The sequence below is a fragment of the Arachis stenosperma genome, chromosome 10, assembly GCF_014773155.1.
Source record: "Arachis stenosperma cultivar V10309 chromosome 10, arast.V10309.gnm1.PFL2, whole genome shotgun sequence".
In the NCBI taxonomy this organism is placed as follows: Eukaryota; Viridiplantae; Streptophyta; class Magnoliopsida; order Fabales; family Fabaceae; genus Arachis; species Arachis stenosperma.
In genome coordinates, this window is record NC_080386.1 from 2,135,983 (window position 1) to 2,156,362 (window position 20,380).

At 32.3% G+C, this 20,380-nt stretch overlaps 4 protein-coding genes across 4 annotated transcripts; 2 read left to right on the forward strand and 2 right to left on the reverse strand.

The window, feature by feature from the left end:
- The first annotated feature begins 2,929 nt into the window (after positions 1-2,929).
- LOC130955427 (WUSCHEL-related homeobox 9-like) lies at positions 2,930-4,111 on the forward strand. Its single transcript, XM_057882275.1, has 2 exons — positions 2,930-3,800; positions 3,879-4,111. The coding sequence occupies exons 1-2, from the start codon at positions 2,930-2,932 to the stop codon at positions 4,109-4,111; spliced, it is 1,104 nt and encodes a 367-aa protein (XP_057738258.1).
- A 3,487-nt stretch (positions 4,112-7,598) lies between these two features.
- On the forward strand, positions 7,599-8,921 carry LOC130956183 (ras-related protein RABA1f-like). The gene is made up of 2 exons (XM_057883224.1): positions 7,599-8,054; positions 8,306-8,921. Exons 1-2 carry the CDS (start codon positions 7,834-7,836, stop codon positions 8,736-8,738), a joined length of 654 nt encoding a protein of 217 aa, XP_057739207.1. The 5' UTR covers positions 7,599-7,833; the 3' UTR covers positions 8,739-8,921.
- Positions 8,922-9,144: 223 nt separating this feature from the next.
- Positions 9,145-10,010, reverse strand: LOC130956184 (uncharacterized). Its single transcript, XM_057883225.1, has 2 exons — positions 9,520-10,010; positions 9,145-9,446 (listed from the first exon to the last, which is right to left on the reverse strand). The coding sequence occupies exon 1, from the start codon at positions 9,909-9,911 to the stop codon at positions 9,552-9,554; it is 360 nt and encodes a 119-aa protein (XP_057739208.1). The 5' UTR covers positions 9,912-10,010; the 3' UTR covers positions 9,145-9,446; positions 9,520-9,551.
- Positions 10,011-10,400: 390 nt separating this feature from the next.
- LOC130955641 (leucine-rich repeat receptor protein kinase HPCA1-like) lies at positions 10,401-16,501 on the reverse strand. Its single transcript, XM_057882557.1, has 19 exons — positions 16,453-16,501; positions 16,065-16,175; positions 15,242-15,362; positions 15,078-15,149; positions 14,881-14,955; positions 14,679-14,750; positions 14,350-14,514; positions 14,158-14,232; positions 13,889-13,960; positions 13,723-13,794; positions 13,524-13,592; positions 13,234-13,308; positions 13,000-13,137; positions 12,410-12,891; positions 12,154-12,300; positions 11,919-12,055; positions 11,612-11,831; positions 11,284-11,519; positions 10,401-11,144 (listed from the first exon to the last, which is right to left on the reverse strand). Exons 2-19 carry the CDS (start codon positions 16,147-16,149, stop codon positions 10,671-10,673), a joined length of 2,787 nt encoding a protein of 928 aa, XP_057738540.1. The 5' UTR covers positions 16,150-16,175; positions 16,453-16,501; the 3' UTR covers positions 10,401-10,670.
- Between the last annotated feature and the right edge of the window lie 3,879 nt (positions 16,502-20,380).

Below are 20,380 nucleotides of genomic sequence, written 5' to 3' on the forward strand. Positions count from 1 at the left end.
TTTTTTAATCAATTTAATTCTTTTAAAACATAATATCATAATATGATATCAAAAACTTTTATCATCAAAAGTTTTAAAATTGATTTTTATTGACCTCAAAAGAAAAAAAAACCATAAAACAAATAAGGAAAAATCATTTGCAAAATTTGTTATTATATTAATCATTGTGTATCAAAATACATAAATTTTTTTTATTATATTACTGTAAGGAAATTTAATTATTGTCTATATATTGTATATTTTTTATTATTTTATTATAATGAATTTAACTATTCTAATGACTAATTTTTAGTATATAGAAAATATTTTTGTTTAAATAAACAAATAAATGAACGACAACAAATTAAAAATAAATTTGTTAGAGATATATATAATAGTTCATGTATTTTTTAATATTAGTTTTAATGTTTGAAAAAAATAATTTCATAATATAGTATCAGAATTTTTATATCTAAAAGATATAGAGTTTAATTTTTTGTTAATTCTAAAAAAAATAAGATAAAAAAATTATATAAAAGTTCAAGCAAATTCAAAATATGCTATTATTTGAGGAAGTATGTTAAATATAATAACTATTTATGTGATTTTTTTTATTAATTTATTAAATTAAAAAAATGATAATTTTATGATAGAATTAAATTAAAAGAAAAGCAAAGTATGAGTAGTTGATGTTTGTGGTGATTCTTAGCTTTAATTTTTGTTGACGTATATGATGAGTCCAATGGCACGAGTGTAGGATAATCTTAACCTAGCTACCTATCTACCAATTAAAAACCAGCGTCTGGTCATTCTGTTCATTTCTGTAAGAATGACAACTGAATATAACCTTACCTTAGCTTCTTTCATAATTTTTCTTTCTTTTACACCAAACCAAGAAGAAAATCAAACTGATTAACTTATCCTTGTAGATCTTGAGTACTATATTCATTTACATGTCCATTGAATCTCCTAAAAAGAAGGGGGAGCAACTATGCACGTGCTCCAGTAATGCCTCCTCCTATTCACTATTCAGACGGGAGTGGATCTTCTCCAATAAAAAAAATCTGGATGTATCCAGTATTTAATTTTATTATTTATTGTTCTCTTTTATTTAATTTTGATCTCATTTATAAAATTAAATGTGAGAAATTACACTTTATTTTTTCAAGTGTTCAAAAAAATAAAAAAGATCCATTTTCCTATTCAGACTGAATCCATTTAGCAATTACTATAAATAAACCTTCTAAGATTTATATATGTGTTTGCAATAATACCTATAGTTACGTAACATATACTCTATCTACATTATTTTCATTAGAGATGAAGAGAGTAGCTAAAATTAGGTTGAAGATTATTGTACCGGATATATATATTTCTTAACTAATTAAGTGTAAGCAAGTTATGCATTTTTTTTTGATATCCGGCAACATAAAAAGTAGTAGGTTTGACCAAATATTATTACTTCATCATGCAAAATAGAATCATATAAATTAAATTAAATGTACTTGTTATTGGAATATATATATTGTCGCTACTTTTGGCTAACTATATGAACTCTTGACATTTTGTCATGGTGCACGTCATTATATTACAAATCCGTCCACATTTCCACACCATAAGTGTTTATCCCCCATCCCTCTTTTCTTTTTTAGGAATTAGCTAATAAATATTTTGTTCAGGGTACTAATATAGTAAGTTTGTTTGGGGAAGTTACACATTCGAAAATTTCAATATATAGTAATCTATTTTGTATTTGAATGAAAACTTGCCTTTAAAAAATTTTATTAGAATTAATTAACCATAATAGTGTTCTTGACAAAACTCTTTTTTAATTGGAAGTAATTTATGTATGATAGCAGCTTGATTCTTGAGCATTATGACCCACTAAAATCGGAAATTTTGTAGTTTCAATACCGGTAAACTATCAGCATTACACAGTAAGATAAGGTCAGTTAATTGCTTTTGGATGTTGTGATTTTGGATGAAAATTCAGTCAATAATTAATTATTAGTTTATGGTCAAACAAATTCATTTATTATTAAATTATCTTTTTAGGCTGTTAGTTTCTTTTTTTTAAGAGGAAGTATGAGGAGTGAATGAAGTATTTATATAAGAAAAAGTCTAGGGGGCAGCAGTTTCATTGAATTTGGGCCAGCATGTAACCAGTAGAGAAATGTGAGCTATTGGATGAAATCTCATACCAATCTCACACCATCAAATCATGATTGATAGCTAGTTGATGGCTAACAATCACAAAAACTGCTGGCCCCCTAGCATTGCTCTTTATATAATATGTACAATGAGATATAGGAATATTTGATTTAATCCTGATACTTGGATGGTTATTATGAATAGTATGAATATATTATGTTTAAAAAATTAATAATATTTTATCCTAAATATTCATTTTTTTAACTCATATTGAGCTAAATAAATAATTTATTGTACATCTTATACAAATACTCAATTCGCTCCCTAACAGAATTCTTTTCTTAAATATTAGAATTATTTGCACATCCATCTGAATTCTGAATTGACGATTGGGCAGTCAACCTAAACTCTAAATCTTTGAAGTTGAAGGTGTAAAATGGTTTAATTTAGTTTTAGAAGTAATTGAAGGGAAAATGAAATGGGGATGGGAAGGAAATAATAAATATGGCCCCTCGAGTCAATGAATGAAATCCACTACCACCGCCTTCCAATGATAATTAGTGGTGCATACTCAATACGCAACCAAGCCCGATCCTCTTCTCACTTCTCACTTCTCATCATCATGCTACTGGTATGCTACTTTCTCTTCCTTTTTCTTTCTTATTATTATTATTATTAATTAATTAATTAATAAATAAAGTGTATATATGTTGATGAATTTTGTTAGGTAGAGAGAGAGACAAGAGAGGGTATATAAAAGGAAGGATAAGCAATTTCTTTCATTCATTCATTCATATTCATGGCTTCTTCTAACAGACACTGGCCAAGCATGTTTAAGTCCAAGCCCACATGGCACCATGATATCACTATAACCGCCACTGCCTCTTCTTCTTCTTCTTCTAGTAGTAATAGTAGCAGTAGAACCTCTCCTTACGCTTGCGACGACAGAAGCCCTGAGCCCAAGCCCAGGTGGAACCCAAAGCCCGAGCAGATTCGGATCCTGGAATCCATATTCAACTCTGGGATGGTGAACCCTCCCAGGGATGAGATCAGGAAGATAAGGGCTCAGTTGCAAGAGTACGGTCAAGTTGGTGATGCCAATGTCTTCTACTGGTTCCAGAACCGCAAGTCTAGAACCAAACACAAGCTCCGCCACCTCCACACCAAGAATAACCCTCCTCCTCCATCATCCACCTCCTCCTCCTCTTCCGACAAGTCATCATCCCCACCCACTACTACCAATACCAATACCTATTTCCATACCCACAATCACACCGCCACTATTCCACCACCACCGCCGCCGCCGCCGCCGCACGTGGCTGCTGAGACTTTCATCTTCCCGCTGCAACATCATCAAGGTATAACATCATCCCCGCAAGGGCTTTTCTTCTCTGAGCTCTCCAATGTGGTGCAAGCTCATCATCAACAGCCGTCTCCACCACCACCTCATCAGCTCATGATGCATAACGTCGTTGGTCCCTGCACTAGTCTCTTGCTTAGTGAGATCATGATGAATAATAATGCTTCAAAGAAAGAACAACAAGAACATGCCAGCAACAACAATAAGTCCCTCAAATTAATGCACCACACACCAAAGCTTAGTTTCTGCGTCACTCCACCTACTACTACAACCGCCACCACCGCCACCGTCAACGCTCTCCTCACTCAAGGTAACATGAATACTATTCAAACTTGTCTAAAGCAGTAATAAATTAATAAGAATTGTGCATGGAATGATGCAGATGCAGTAGGTAGTGGAGATGGAAGTGAGAAAATAACGGTGTTCATAAATGATGTGGCGTTTGAGGTGGCGGCGGGGCCATTCAATGTAAGGGAGGCATTTGGGGAGGATGCAGTCCTCATTCACGCCATAACTGGTCAACCTCTTCTCACTAACCAATGGGGTCTTACCCTCCACTCTCTCCACCATGGCGCTTCTTATTATCTGCTTCTACACACCCTCCCTCACGCACCTTATTAGTAACCAATCACTCCTCATTTTCCTTCATTCCCATTTCTCATCACTTACTTTGATTACTTATTAAGTGTTTCTCTCTTTTGCAGATTTAGCAAGGTAGACAAGTGTTGAAGGCATAGGATCGATGGAGGGGTTTAGATCTATCTATATGGTGTTATGTGTTTGAGTTTAGAGTTTCTTCTATCACTTTCCTACTATTATATTATAAAATATATATATATCTTTAATTAATTACCTACTTATTACTTGTCTACTTTGTGTTTAGGGTTATATGAATATGAGTTCTTTTAATTTCGCCAATTTACTTCTACCATGTAATCTTCCAATGAAAACTTTCTTAGCTTATTGCTATGGTCCTATATATGGCTTTGTGCCTCTCATCGTTCTTATATATAGAACTCTATATAATGTATTTTAGTTAATTTTACTTTTTTTTAATGCTACTCGTGATAAATGATCATAAGATAAGATGAAACGTGGATTATATAACAAATGAGAGTTTACACTCCATTTTATAATGTGATCTTTTGTTTATAATATGTTAGTTTAATTACATCAATTTAGCAGGTTTCAGAAAAAGTTGTATCAAGTACAATAAATATTGAAGTATGCTTATACTATAAATGAATCTTCTAGATAATTTTGCAATTAATTATTTTTTAAATAACTTGAAAATATAATTAAAATGAAATGAATATTGTGAAGATAGTAATGAAATAATGAGATTTTTACCCATAGAATATAAATATCCTTAAAGTATAAAAGTAGAAAAATTTTATAGAAAAGATAAATTTCTGATATTTCTAATGTTATATTAGATTCATAATTTTTTTTTTCATTTTTGTATTTTTAGCAAGTATCTTTTTTTATAAAAAATGAAATAAAATTATACAATAATGAAAAGAAAAAAAATTACCTTTCCAAACATTTAATTTCTATATGTTATATGTTTATTAGGAATCCCAAATCGAAGTTAACACAATCTGTGCACTAAATGTCAACGTGCAGTGGATATATATTAAAGTTCCAGCCTGCTACTGCCATGAATGTTGCATTTCTAAATCTTACCACCGTTGCCGTTCTACTCCACACCTATGCCATTTCTCGTGTTACTTATTTCATGCGATTCTATATTATGAATAAAGTTTATGGATGTGAACCCTAAAGTTTCAAATTAAGGAATAAAACAATAATTTACACTTTTATACGTGTCTAAAATAAGTACATTTTTATAGCACCGTATATATTGAACAAGATATAACCTGATAAGGAGTTGAATAAAATTTGAAATGAAGAAGGGTTTTTTTTTCCGGATTTCGTATTAGTCTGATCAAAAGAAACAGGAATCTACTTCACTGTATGCTATTTAAAACCAAATCTTGTTTACACGAATCAGAAAGGTCTCACCTGAAACGGAATGATACCAACATTTCCGTACAACTTGCAAATATGTGTGTTCAAAACTGGTTAAAAATATTCAAGCAATAATAACATTATTTAATTAGCTAGCTTATTAAATCGAAATCATTTAATAATTAATATCTCTTCTCCTACAAATTTATCACTCACGAATGTGTTAGAATATAATTAGGATCAATTAACATTATTTAACATATATAAGCAGCGAATGACAATGGTGTTTGATCATTTAACTCAAAAAAACACAAGAAAGAGAAAATAGGTTAATCGGTAAGGTAAGATAACATTAAAGGAGTGACAAAAAAGAAATAAGAATGGCATAAAAAAAATGCAAAAATTATGATAATTTCACCACAAGAAAACAACCTATCCTCTCCTAGAAAAATACCATGACTCTGATACCATGTCAGAAATAAGAGACTAAATCGAAAAAAGAATTTGTGTATTATTGAGTGTATTCGAATTGTCTAGAATGATACAATATAAAAGAGTATTTATAGGTGCTAAGAGAATTAAAATAATAAAGACATAATATCCTATAATAGATATTCAGATATACTAGTTTATCTAGAAATCATCGAATATTTTATGTTATTTATTATAGATTATTTTATATTAACATCTAATTAGGTGATTTCATATATAAATAAAAGGGTAAAATAACTTTTACTTGCTCTGCCAAAGAATTTGAGTAACATAAATTAGTAAAGTTTGGTTATTATGATGAGAAGAACACGCATAACTGGTATGGCAAATTATGTTGTTCAGAAGGGAGTGACTGTTCATTTGGTATGAAATTGAAGCACTAGATGGAGAAAGGGACAAGAATAGGATAGTAGTAACGTTGTTGAGGAAGGAGAGGTTGAATTTGAATTTGAGAAGGCCGGTGATTGGTTTACGTGTAAGTTGATAAGAACAGTATTTGGTCTCAATGTTTGATGCCTGCTTCGATTTGACACACCGATTTCGATTTATCATGGACAGACTTATCTGCAATAATCTGAAATCAAATTCTTCCCTCACTCCCTACTCTTTTTGATATTGCAATGTCACACTGCACCCACACATGTTCAATTTCATCAACATATATATTATTTTCTTCTGCATGCTCAATTCAACCCATCACGTACCTTATGGTATATATATATGTGAATTGAACCGATCATCATATCATATCATATCATAACATAACATTTACATGCTATGTACAATCATGACCACAACGACTTTTATATAGATATCTATCTATATATGTGTCAAACAATTTATGCTCGCCAGAGAGTTTAATTTCATGTCACATGGATGGGATTTGAAGATAGCATTCATTCATTCATTCATACCTTTTCAAAATTATATTAAACCTTAGCTTGTTAATAAACATTAGAGTGATTTTATATATGTTTTGGTTATTTCCCGCACGAGGGTAATGTTAGGTGAAGAAACAGTCACCTTGACTTTAATTTGATTGGATGTCCACTCGATTTCACTGCATTTTTCCGATGACTAAATAAGGCTGCATTACCAAGTATGTCGAGATTTACAAGTAATGTATAGTTGAATGAGTCAAACTATTATAGATTAGTTAATCCTCCTATATACAAATTTTTATTATAATGTAAAGAACAAAAGTCATTTATTTATGCCTTTATAATTAGGACAAGGGAATAACAAGACAAATCCCATCCAAAACCAAAAGAACCACTCATGATCACGTAGGTCTAGTTGATATATAGCTGCAGCTATATACATCTTTTACATGAATTGAACCATCACTCATGCAGAATATATATAATCATCACCATTAACACTTTTCATTTTTCCCTACTCCCTACTTGGCACGCTAATGTTGTCTTTCTCTAACTTTTAATGATTTACTTTGGGCTTCAAATAATTCACATGCAATACGGCTATGAAAGTGGGCTTAAGAGGCCCAATACCCGAAAGCCCATACATACATAGTTGTTAACGGTTTAAGCCGTTATAACAAAATATTAACCGAAAATTGGGAGTACGTTAAACTCTTTTGGAACCACAGGCATCGTTTCATTTCATTCCCTGAATTTGAGCATTACTATTGCACCCTGTTTCCATTGCCACTTCTTCCAAACCTGGATTTCAAAACCAATAAACTATGGTTCTGATGATCCTTAGTATTTTCAGATTCAACGCCAATCCATCTCAATATCTCAGACAACACCCGTCTCAAAACCAAAATAAAAATCAATTCTTTCTTTGATTTTCTCTCTCTCCCTTTCTCTTCATTCATTCTCTCTATCTCTCTCTCTCTCGATTTGTGATTGAGGCTAATGGGGGCGTATACCGCTGATGAAGATTACGATTATTTGTTCAAGGTGGTGCTGATTGGTGACTCTGGTGTGGGAAAATCGAACCTTTTGTCGAGATTCACCAAGAATGAATTCAGCAATGAATCAAAGTCCACCATTGGGGTTGAGTTTGCCACAAGAAGCATTAGGGTAGATGATAAGATTGTCAAGGCTCAGATTTGGGACACTGCTGGCCAAGAAAGGTAAAAATATTTCATTATTCATCATTCCCTTTCTGAATTTGATTCCTATGAATATCCATGATTTGTTATTGGAAGCTTACACTTTCATTGTTTCAATTATGTGGATTGAGTTGTTCTGATGAAATGACATTCACAAAATCTGGATAGATGTCTCTGAGGCATTTAAGATTGTCATTTTTGTCATCATATTTTGTAGAGAGATTCAATGCCTAATGTGATATATAACTCATCTTGGATTCCTTTGACTCAAGGTATCGAGCAATTACAAGTGCATACTATCGAGGAGCCGTTGGGGCATTACTAGTGTATGATGTTACGCGCCATGTAACATTCGAGAATGTGGCAAGGTGGTTGAAGGAGCTGAGAGATCACACAGATGCAAACATTGTGGTTATGCTTGTGGGAAACAAAGCAGACCTCCGCCATCTGCGGGCGGTTTCAACCGACGACGCCACGGCCTTTGCTGAAAGAGAGAGCACATTTTTCATGGAAACATCTGCTCTGGAGGCCTTCAATGTCGAAAACGCCTTCACAGAGGTCATGAAGCAGATCTATCATGTTGTGAGCAAGAGGGCACTCGACATTGATGATGATCCAACATCTTTACCAAAAGGGCAATCAATCAATGTTGGGTCTAGAGATGATGTTTCAGCAGTCAAGAATGGTGGATGTTGCTCTTCCTGAACTTGCACCCAGAACCTCTCTTCATGTTTAGATTTGCCTATTCCTTGTTTATATCAATGTAGAGAGCATCATTGTCGTAGAGAGCATCACTCTCTAACCTTTCTATTTCTTTGTCTATAGAGAAATCAGTCTTAGGAAATATACACTTTAATTGTGCTTGCTTCTTATTTTTTTGTGTATTATCAAGCTATTCGTTTATTTATCTAATCTAATATAATTCATTCAGTACTTTGCTTTGCTTAACTCTTGTCTATGAATATTGGCAAAAGCATCTAACCTTGTTCTTTCCCCAATCATATGCAATATTTAAGGTGAAAACTAAAGTGTAGTCGACTCAACGTAAAATTAATAGTTGAGAGCAGTAGAATGAAAATTTAGTCAAATCAGTCAAATCATCTAACTGCTCTTAATTATCAACTTCGACTGTACTTGAGTTTCCCCCAAGATTCATTTATGTTTTAACATTGAAGTTTGAACATCAAACAGAATTAACATTGTTCTAAACTCCATAATCATTGTTCTTAACCTCCACCTCTTATAAAACATGAAACAAGGTTATACAAATTCCCTATCCATATCAAAACGAACAGCTAGAAAATTAAAATAAAAACATCAGCACTAAGCACTGAGCAGAGTCGATTATAAACATGAAACAGCATTGCCCTATTGCAGCGAACAGCACCTCCAAGTTATTCATCGGTATAAACCCTAAAAGAAGCAAAATCAAAATTAAACCTTGAAATACCCAAATTGGTGAAAGTGGAGGAACTAGGTCACCAACCGAATTAGGAGAAAACAGAAGCAGCGCGTGATTCAAGGGCGAGTTTTGTCTTCGTCAGTATTCGATGCAGAGGAGGAGGAGGAGGATGAAGAAGGAGGAGGAGGAGAGTGGTCGGAGCGGAAAGAGAGGAGAGGGTTTTGGCCCTTGATGACCCAACCGAGGGCAAAGAAGGCGAGGCCGGCGAGCAAGGCGGTGCCCCAAGCGTGAGAGTACCACTTGCTGTATTCTCTGGTGGCATACTTCCACTGATCCTTGAGAGTGGAGGGATCAGGGTTCACCGTCTCCGGTGGGTTCACGTGAATCTTCTGATTGTGCCCTGAATACTTGCTTGAAGACCCATTTGAAGAAGATGGTGGAACAGGGTATTGCTTTTTCGGATCACTTTCTCCCATTCTTCAATCACCGAACAAACCACATTACCTTAGATTCTTAGAACATATTTATATGCCACGTTTCATGAAATCATGGATCACATATTCACATCTGTCCCCCAAGAAAAATTCCTTTCCTTCTCTTCAGTTTTTTTTTTCTTAATTTAATAATTTTTAAAAGTTAGAATTATATAAAAATATCCCTCATATAAAATTGTCCTTATATAAAAATTAAGTAAGAATTATAAATAATAGATAAAAATTGCTAATTAATTTGATTAAATTATCATATAAAGGTTTTCAATTATTATATAAAAATTATTTATTTGAGTAATTACTTTATAAAAAATCTAAAAAAAATAAAATCACTTATATATAAGAATTTTAATTAATAAAATTTTTAGTATGTTGTTTAACAATATGTGTCAGTAATAAATTTTTAAATAAAATTTAAATTTGTGATAAATTAGTTTTTAATATGACGAATTAAAAATATCTTGGGCAACTAAATAAAAGAAAATGGAGCGAGAGTTGGCATTCAAAAACTATACTTACATTTAAAATTACAATCATTAACAAAATTAACAAAAATATTTTCATGACCACAAGTCTACAATACATACATATAAGGATGTTTGAAGTTCTCCCCTTGTGGTACCTCATAATTGATGCACCAGAATATCCAAACTGAATTTGTATCCTAAATTTGACACACCAAACCTCAATGATTACATGTGAAGAGGGAAGTAGATACACAAAAAAATATAAATATACCAAGTCTCATTGAGGTTCTATCTTTGCTGTTGGGAAGTTTCCAGAATGGCTAAAATCTTCATTGTCATAAAGGTGTTTGACATTTTGCCCAAGTGGCACCTCATAGCTTTCTGTGGTGGAAGCTGATTCAACACTGGGGTTCAAACCAGCAAGCTGGATTATGTTCTCAATCTCTTTCACAACCTCAGCCATGGAAGGCCTCTCAGATGCATATTCTTTCACACACCTCATTGCCACTTCAACAAACTTCTCTAACCCCTTTGGACTTGTGCTGCTGACTATGGTTGGATCAACAATAGAGTGAAGATTGTACAAGTCTTTTGATGTATCCATTACCCTCATTACCTCTCTCACAATATACTTCCCTTGCTCTATTGGCCTTTTCGCTGTTACTAGCTCAAGCATTACCACTCCAAAGCTATATACATCGCTCTTTTCGGTCAATTGCTGGCTCATGTAATATTCAGGATCCAAGTATCCCTATGACAACAAAAGGTAACAAAGCAATCAAGATACTTATTCAATTTTTTTGTGCTAAACAGAAGCTTTCTTTATTCTTCAAGTTTCATTATGTATGATGTTTAATGAAGTTATAAAGTCTAAAGCATTGTCTACAAACCATTGTCCCTTTGACTTGAGTAGTGACATGGCCCCTTTCACTATCAACAAGAAGTTTTGAGAGACCAAAATCAGCCACTTTTGCATTAAGGTGACTATCAAGTAGGATATTGCTTGATTTTATGTCTCTGTGTATGATTGGTGGGTTAGCAAGTTCATGAAGATATGCCAGACCCCTCGCAGCGCCCAACGCGACTTTCAGCCTCCGTATCCAATCCATCGATATCCCAGACTTTCCTGCATTGACAAAGTTGAATTGGAAAATAATAATGATGAGTCTATGATGCAACATCATGGCAGATATGGACTGGTGAAGGAATTGGAAATACCTGTAAGACTATCCATTATAGTACCATTTGGAACATACTCGTACACCAGCATTTGTTCACCCTTCTCAAAGCAGAAACCCACAAGACTAACAAGATTCTTATGGTGGACCCTTGAAAGAAGTTCAATCTCAGTTTTAAACTCAACAGCACCTTGCATAGATTCTTGTGCAGCACGCTTGATGGCAACCACTTCCCCAGCAGGAAGAACACCTTGGTACACCTAGTTGATGAAGAACAATTAGATCTTTCACTCTTTCAGACAATTGAACAAGAAGAGAGTAAAGATAAAGATGTCATGAATGAATACCTTTCCATAGCCCCCACTTCCAATAGTATTACTTTCTGAGAAGTTGTTGGTGTATTTCCTCAGATCTTCGAAAGAAAACCATCGCGCTCCTTTCAACTGAGGAGCAGCTCCACTATTCGGGTTTTGTTCCCAATTTGCTGCAATTTAAATGACATTTGGATCAATAAAAGAGTACCAGAAACGTTTCTTTCATTACAAGAAACAAACTAAGCTAAACTTGCATCAACTATCTTACCAAAAGGATTGAGTTCAGATCTTTCTGCCCTTCTTTTCTGGCGGAGGGCATACATGCCTATGACGAATGCTAATCCAAGAAACACCACAACAGCAACTACTGCACCAATTATAGCTCCAGTATGCTTTGACTTTGATTTAGGTTCTCCTATGTGACATAAGAGTGACAGAGTGAGAGAAGAAAATAATATATGACAGAAGAGACAGAGAAAATATAATTAGCATTTCTGCTTAATAATTAGACACTGAACCACCACCTCCATAGTATTGATAGTTGAGACCATTGAAGAAGTAAGGGGAGAAAAATTCCGGGGCCTTGAAAATTTGGTTACTTAGCACAAAAGCAACACTTGAAACTCCAGTTCTATTGAAACGATCAGTTTGAGATGGGAAGACATCCAGAGTCAACTGAAAATTGTTGTTAGATGCATTCCTTGAGGGATTACTCAGAGAAACTGAATCCACAGGAAGCTTTTGGGACTCAAAGCTCTTCAACAAAGACTGCTCAAGCTCCTTGTAATCAGTATCGTTAAGGGTTGTGAAACTAAGAGCTCTGGAGTAGAGTGTTCCACTATAGGGATATGCACATTTACAATTTGGGCTGGAAACCTGACCAGAAGAGCAGGATGGAGCGGAGCAATTATTTAGTGGTGTGTTGTATGCAGGAGTTTGTAGGGGCAGTTGGCAGTAACTCAGTTTTTGAGCTTCAGATTCATGACAAATTGGATTACCAGCTAACCTGCAAAAGCATTGCATAATCACTGTCTCAGAATCAAATTGAGTCTACTTGAATAGCTGGAAGAATCAAATTGAACTCTGTGATATCAATGTCATAAATGAATCTTACACCACTTGGAAATTTATCTTTTTGCTTCCTGGCTTGTAATCGGTTATTTGATTATCCTGCAAATCAATGAGCTGCAGACTGTTACTGTAGCCACTGGTAAGATTCAATGTGCCACTCAGCTGGTTGTCCCCTAGTAACCTGTTACCACAATTCAATAAAACCAGGTTAGCTCACATTCATATGATGCATCACTTAATTATTGAAAGTTGGGATGAAGGTGAAGGAACAGCATACACAGTTGTCAGAGATTGCAAACTTGAAACCCATAATGGAATATCAGAATCGTTGAAAGAATTGTTGCTCATATCCCTGCAGAAGATTTTCCATAAATGCAAACTTAGATCATTATATTATGCATGAGTTTTATGTTTATGTTTTGCATGTTTTTGTTGCATAAGATCTAAGTGTAGGAAGAACATGTAAGCAATAGCATGGCTTCTGGAATATTATTATTGATGTTTAACTTGAATAAAAACTTTTCCAAAATATAATAGGCTATAATTATTCTACAGTTTACTACTTACACATAGGAGAGACTGTTCAATCCGGTAAGGTCCGGCAGAGAGCCATTCAGCTTATTATGGGATAAATACCTGCAAAAGTATATATAGTCAATGCCTTCTCGCTGCAAGATTGATAACATAGAAAAACATGGAAATATTTGCAGATAGACAGTTTATGTATGAAGCTTAATATGACATGATGGTTCTTTAGTTTCCTTACAGCTCACTCAGCTGTCCAAGATTCTTTAAAGTTGAAGGCACTGCTCCGCTAAATCCATTTGTATCTAAGCGCCTATGATCAAGAGAGGAAAATACATCAATATAGAGAAAATCCAAAGAAATTCAGACATCAAGAAGTCACCTGACACAGGTAACATGATACTTACAACACCTCCAATGTGCTCACTTGACCAAGGGAGCTAGGAATACTACCCTGCAGTTGATTGTTGTCCAAAAGCCTGAGATAAAAAGAATACAAGGGTGGATAATGTCACCAGCATATTAGGAAAATAACATGAAATTTCAGATAAATGTAATTGAAATATTGTGCATTTGTGCTGTCTTAAACTCTGTGACATGGATTTCCATGCCTTCAATTCATTTATCAAAATCAAGAAAACAAAAAAAAAGTACTATAAGATGTAATGATGCTTACACATGTTCTAGTATCATTTTTGAATTGAATAGTTTTTCTGGTAATTGACCAGAGAACTTATTGTTCCCCATATGACTGCAAAAACAGTGAACATTGTCTTAGATAATCACTGAAGTGGTAACTATATATATTCAGTTATATTATTAATGCAACAATATCAACTGAAAAGTGATGTAATGAGAATTGACATACAAGTGTTGGGCCTGAAGGAGCAGGTCAAGTCCTGGTGTTCCTTTGTTATCAGATACAGGAATTTGTCCTTCAAGTTGATTATCAGCAACATCAAGCCAATTGATATTAGTCAGATTGCCAATGGAGCTCGGAATTGTTCCATTGAACCGATTCATATTAAGTGCTCTGCATAGCAATATCTGATAAGCTAATCATAATTTACCATATCTTAGCACAATGAATAAACAATGAGCTGCAATATTTGGATAAATTCAAGAAGTGAACATGATATGAAGCAGTATCTTTTGTGACATTGGAAGTAGCAGAGTTGTTAATATAGAAGTTCTTACAGAAAGGTTAGTTGCTTCAAAGCTCCAATAGAGTCTGGTATAGGACCAGAGAGACCACAACCAACCAAGGCACTGGCAAATAATAAGAGAAGTAACTTACAAAGAAGCATACTATATTTTTCAAGGGATAGAAAACTGCTAGATAGAAGAAATTCATTTAATTTTTCAAATATGATATTGCTAATTAAACTGCTTTCCTTACAGGGATTTTAGCTTCTTCAAACTCCCAATTTCTTGTGGAATCGTTCCTGTCAAGCCAGTGTTGTAAGAAAGATCCCTACATGAACAAAACAAGAATGATCCATTGGTTATTCTGTTTTCTCAATTCAGCTTATTTTGAAGATCAAATGCCTTAACCACACTGAATCATTTTAATGAATATGAGAAATTGAAAATTACAATGTGTCTAGTTCAGGTAATTGTTGGATTGCTGAAGACAGTTGTCCCTCCAAATTCATGCTTAATAGTTTCCTGAAAAAAAAAAACATTTTTTTTTCAAATTTAGTTTCTGAAGAGTATAATGTGAGAAACAATCTTTCATGTCAAAGGAAGTGAGGACTAACAATTCTGTAATCCTTGAGTTGGAGCAACGAATTCCTTCCCAATTACTGCCACAAGGATCTGTACCAACCCAATTTGGTGGTCTGTTAGTCCAGAATCCTGTAAGAGCTGCTAAGCCATTATCTGAAGCAACACAATTCACAAAAAGAAAATTTGTTAAAGGAACTAAGTAAATAGAAGACTACAATCTCAAACAAACTCTTAAGAGATTTTACAATAGTAAGAACTAAGAACCTACATCATGTCAACTATTATTCTGGCAAAGAAAAAAATAACAAGGTAAACAAATCCATTTTCTAACTTTTGATTATTTCTTATAACCATTGTAGAAATGATCTATTCTCATAAAATATCTGCCTAACTGCTAAATGAAGGAAGAATCAATTACTTTTTAAAATTTCAAAACATTAGTTTCATCAGTTGTTTGCTTCAGTAAATATTTAGAAGAATATTCTAGAGGCTAATTGAAGGTTATATCATAACTCTAGTTTTATTTATTAGCAGCAAAGGATCTCTGAGTAGGTAACAATATAAGTCAATGACTTGCATGCATAATAAGCACAGATTTTGACAGAGATAAAGGTGAAGAATGAAGATAGAACATAATCAGTCAGTGCTATGAGACAAAAGGAACAAAGGGACCACTGTGAAATTGATACATAATTTGCATAAAAGGCCTAAAATAGTTTAGGCACTTGTCAACCATATATAGTAGCATCCCAAGAAAATGGCAAGAGTTCTTGCTCTTTTATTTATATATATGAGATATGATAAAGCTACATGAAACAAAGAGTAAGATATCAAAAAGGGTTGAGCTGAACTTACAGTCTTGGCTGTTTGTTTGTGCTGCTACAAGCAGAACTTGAATAAGAAGCATGAGTAGAAGAAACAACTTGTTATGATGTTCCATTATTATGATGCTGAAAGTTATATCTTCTGATGATGAATGAAAAAATCTAATCAACCCTTTTCTTTCAAATGGAAGCAAGACAAGGATCACAGAATAAAGCAGAAAACTTTAACCAAGAATGTCTGAGATAAATTCAATAGATAAAGGTGGACGCGTCTTCTTGAATCTTGATGGCTAACTAATACATTTTACTCAGTCAACGGATCTTCCATGTAAAAATTTCAACGTTTGATAATGTTATATTTAACTCCAAGAAATAAGAAAGAAGAAAAAGATAAAAATTGTTCCATGGTGGCCACTAACCATATATATCTATAAATATCTTCAATTGATAGAGTCATTGTGATTTTTTCTTTTCTCACCCTGAAACATTCAAAAGAAGAATTCTATAAATAATAAGAATAAGAAAACATGAAGTGTTTGAATAAGCAACCACCTAAATGTAAGATTTAATTTCTATTGGTATCTGTCAATCATGCAAGATGCAATTGGTTCCACTTCCATATTAAAATAGTGCTCATCACAACTCTAAGGTAGTTACATATTAAAGTCAAATTAATAATTATTGAATATTAATTGAGGACATAAACTATAGGTGATGAACAAGGTGCAGTCCTCATCATCACTCTCATATTTGTTAGGAGGGGACACATACATTGTTGGAGCTAAATTGGCAGATGAGTAGTACTATAAGAACCACCTTGTTCTTTCTTTTCCATGACCAAATTCATATTCAAATTTAATGGCCTTACACTATATGACAATTTCATGAACATCTAGTTTGCCGTCCAATTAATATTACTATTAGCAATACAAAAATAAATAAACTTGGTTATGCCAAAATTTTGTGTAGCTTTCACTACTCTCTGCTCATGTACAACCTAAGATGTATTCTAAGTTTTGTTATATGTATACCTAAAATTATTACACGCAATTCAATTTAATAATAGTATATAAGACTGCGTTTGTTTTCAGAGATAGGACACTGATACATGGACACGAGATACAAAATCGTGTTTGACAGATAAGATATGGACAGAGACATTATGTCCAGGAATACTGAATTAGTATATTTTGTGTCAATCCTGACAAGAATGACACAGAAACACTAACAAGAGATATAACTTCTTTTTTATTTTTTCTTTCATTATTCTTGTTAATTTTTTATAATTATACTTTTTTATTATTATATTTTTCTTAAATTTTTTAAATAAAAAATGAGAATAAATTGAATTTTCATAATTTATTCTAATTTATCACCAAACAAAATATAAGAATACAAAATTTGTGTCTTGTTATCATTGTCTTATCTTGTCTTCTTCTCAGAAACAAACGTAGCCTAATAAATGTGCCTAGTATAGTATACAAAGAGAGAGTGTTTAAAGGATATTAGAAATATTTCCTAGTTTTAGATATCCTTGCACACAACTAAGCACACGCATTGAACAAGAATAAACAAGAATTTTTTTATTTTTTATTTATTTTTTAGTGTTCTATTTTAGAGAGAAAAGATGTGACAATTTGTATAGTTGGTTGGACAGGCTTGAAGCAGCTTGTGATCTTTGTAAAATTTGTATTTGAGCAAAGTGGAGCGGCAACCGAAGAGGGTGAGAAAAGCATACAAGTTTTGTACTAAACCAAAAACAAAGAAACAAAAAGTTTAAATAAATTTGGAAATTCAGATACAGCCGAGTTCACGTGAAGTTAATAATAGAGAGCCGTTAGATGATTTGACTGATTTGACTAAATTTTCATCTAACGGCTCTTGACTATCAACTATTTCACGTAAAGTCGACTGAATTTTCACTTTAAATAAAAGAGTTAGCATCCTCTTCTATTTCCTACTAGCTAGGATTAAAAAAAAAATTCAAAGTGATTAAGATTAAAATAAATAATAAAAAAAATTAAAAGTCATTGCAACGTCAAATTAGAGGAGAGACTCTACTTCACGGAAGAAAAGTGAGAACGCTAAATTAAAATTATTAAGATAAAGAAAGCCACCAGTGTGGTGTATCTATATACTATTCATTATTGCATGTTGTATTCTTAGCTTCACGTAAATTAAATATCATGAACAAATTTTTGTCCTAGTGACTGGACGATATGTTCTAGTTCTAATAATAAATTAACCAGAGTTATTTAGATAAAGATATTTAAAATGTTCTTTTTATTTTTTAATTATTAAAATTTGATATATGTAATCGATTAAAGTATGTTATTTTTATTAAAATTAGACTAGACAAATCGGTTTGATTAAAAAATCAGTAAACCAAACCTTAAATCGATCTAAATTAATATTTTTTTATAGAAAATTATTAACTAAAATACCCTTATTTTATATATATATATATATATATATATATATATATATATATATATATATATAATAGAAGTATTTTAGTTATTTTCTATAATAAGAGTATAGTAGTTATTTTTTATAAAAAAAATATTAATTTAGATAGATTCAAAATTTTTTAGCTAAATTGATTTGTTTGATCTAATTTTAACAAAAAATAATACGATTTAATCGATTATATGTATTAAATTTAATTACTAAAAAATATCTTTAAAAAATATATTTTAAATGTCTTTATATAAATAGTTACCTAAAGTAATAATGTGAATCCTACGGCAAATTGCATTTTCTTTAACAAAAGCCGCATAGATTATTATTCAAATGATGTTGGAGAAAGGAGTTGGTCAAATCCACCAATGTAATTATTAATTTATTATAAAAAAGTATGTTAACGTTTTTTCGGTTCAGGTATAAGCTGTGATTAAGGGGTCAAATTAAACAATTTCATTCGTTGATCGATTAACCGTGGCCTAGTATATGGAAGAAGTCATGTTAGTTCATGAACCTACAGAAGTAGTCCCATTCAATCTTAATGTTTTTACTGGTTCACAAATTTGAATTTTTTTTAATAATGTTTTCGTCACTCATGTATTATCCTTCATTATTTAATGAAAATATTTAGCATGAGATGATAAATATTGTCATGTGCTGCAAATATCCAATCCCACATACATTTGATTATTATTATTATTATTATTATAAAAAAAAAGTCAAAAATACAAACGCAGTCATATTTTTGAAATTTCATAAATAAATGTTCAAGTTGAATTTCATGTTGGATAGCTATTTTAATTACATGGCATCAAACAGTGACATATATATAATTATATATTGAATTCCGGCCCCTTTTTTTTTTCGTTTTTGTTCTTCTAATATACATCAAAAGAAAAAAATATTTAAATTAGCGACGAGACATTAAAGGGCAAGTTAAATGATGACAGCATAGTTTTCAATCCAACCTTTAAAATTTAGGATTCTAAACAAGAAGATGTTTTATAGAAAGACAAAAAAATTACTAAAATTTATTTTATTTATTAAATAAAATAAGTTCTAATTATTTTTTATTAAATAAAATAAATTTTAATAATGTTTTACTTTTTTTATTATCAGACTTTTCCGTTTGTTACTTTGTTATTTGCCTTCAAACTTAGAGAAAGTAATTAATACAGGAACGGAGGAAGAAAAGTGGCACGACCTAATTTGAATTTCAATAATTGAAGATGAGTTGGTAGGTAACGATGCAGATATATGCAGTTAAGACTTGTAATAAATACTCTAATCATATGGCACATGGATGAATACAACCTATTTTTCTCCAGTTTCTTTTATTTGGTAATGTGGATATTATGATATATATTGATTAAAACGACATGCATAATTTGATGCTGACGTATATGATCTGTTAATTAATTAAATAATGTTTTAAGATTTTTTTTGTCAGATGAATTGGACAACTTCTAATATTAGATACTACAATATATTTATATTACACACTCATTCACACAACATTAAAAAATTCATATTCAACACAATACTTGGCGCATTAGTCAAAATTTAAATCCAAATATATCGTATTAAAAAAAATATAATTTTACCAATTGAACTAAGTTTCAGTAATATACTTCAAAATTTAAACTCCCAAAATGGGCGGTGCTACATTAAATGGATGTTGACTGAAGTCGAATCACAACACCCAACTTGTAGACATTATTTTCGCTGATCAAATGATGTGATAAAACATTACAACTTTACAAGTCATCATCACATCAAAATGCTAAAATCCTAATTAATTCATGATTGAGCCTAGTTATATATGCTGTTAAAACTATGTTGAGTACTTAAAGAAAAAAAGACAATTATTAGTTATATCATATG

What these genes read in the sequence shown, in the direction of transcription:
- LOC130955427 (XM_057882275.1), top strand. Translation starts at nt 2,930, where the DNA reads ATGGCTTCTTCTAACAGACACTGGCCAAGCATGTTTAAGTCCAAGCCC. An exon ending in CAACGCTCTCCTCACTCAAG is followed by an intron (nt 3,801 to 3,878) that starts GTAACATGAATA and finishes ATGCAGATGCAG; the next exon opens with TAGGTAGTGGAGATGGAAGT.
- LOC130955641 (XM_057882557.1), bottom strand. Translation starts at nt 16,149, where the DNA reads ATGGAACATCATAACAAGTTGTTTCTTCTACTCATGCTTCTTATTCAA. An exon ending in AAGATAAATTTCCAAGTGGT is followed by an intron (nt 12,892 to 12,999) that starts GTAAGATTCATT and finishes ATGCTTTTGCAG; the next exon opens with GTTAGCTGGTAATCCAATTT. An exon ending in TATAATGGATAGTCTTACAG is followed by an intron (nt 11,520 to 11,611) that starts GTATTTCCAATT and finishes TTGTCAATGCAG; the next exon opens with GAAAGTCTGGGATATCGATG.
- LOC130956184 (XM_057883225.1), bottom strand. Translation starts at nt 9,911, where the DNA reads ATGGGAGAAAGTGATCCGAAAAAGCAATACCCTGTTCCACCATCTTCT.
- LOC130956183 (XM_057883224.1), top strand. Translation starts at nt 7,834, where the DNA reads ATGGGGGCGTATACCGCTGATGAAGATTACGATTATTTGTTCAAGGTG. An exon ending in GACACTGCTGGCCAAGAAAG is followed by an intron (nt 8,055 to 8,305) that starts GTAAAAATATTT and finishes CTTTGACTCAAG; the next exon opens with GTATCGAGCAATTACAAGTG.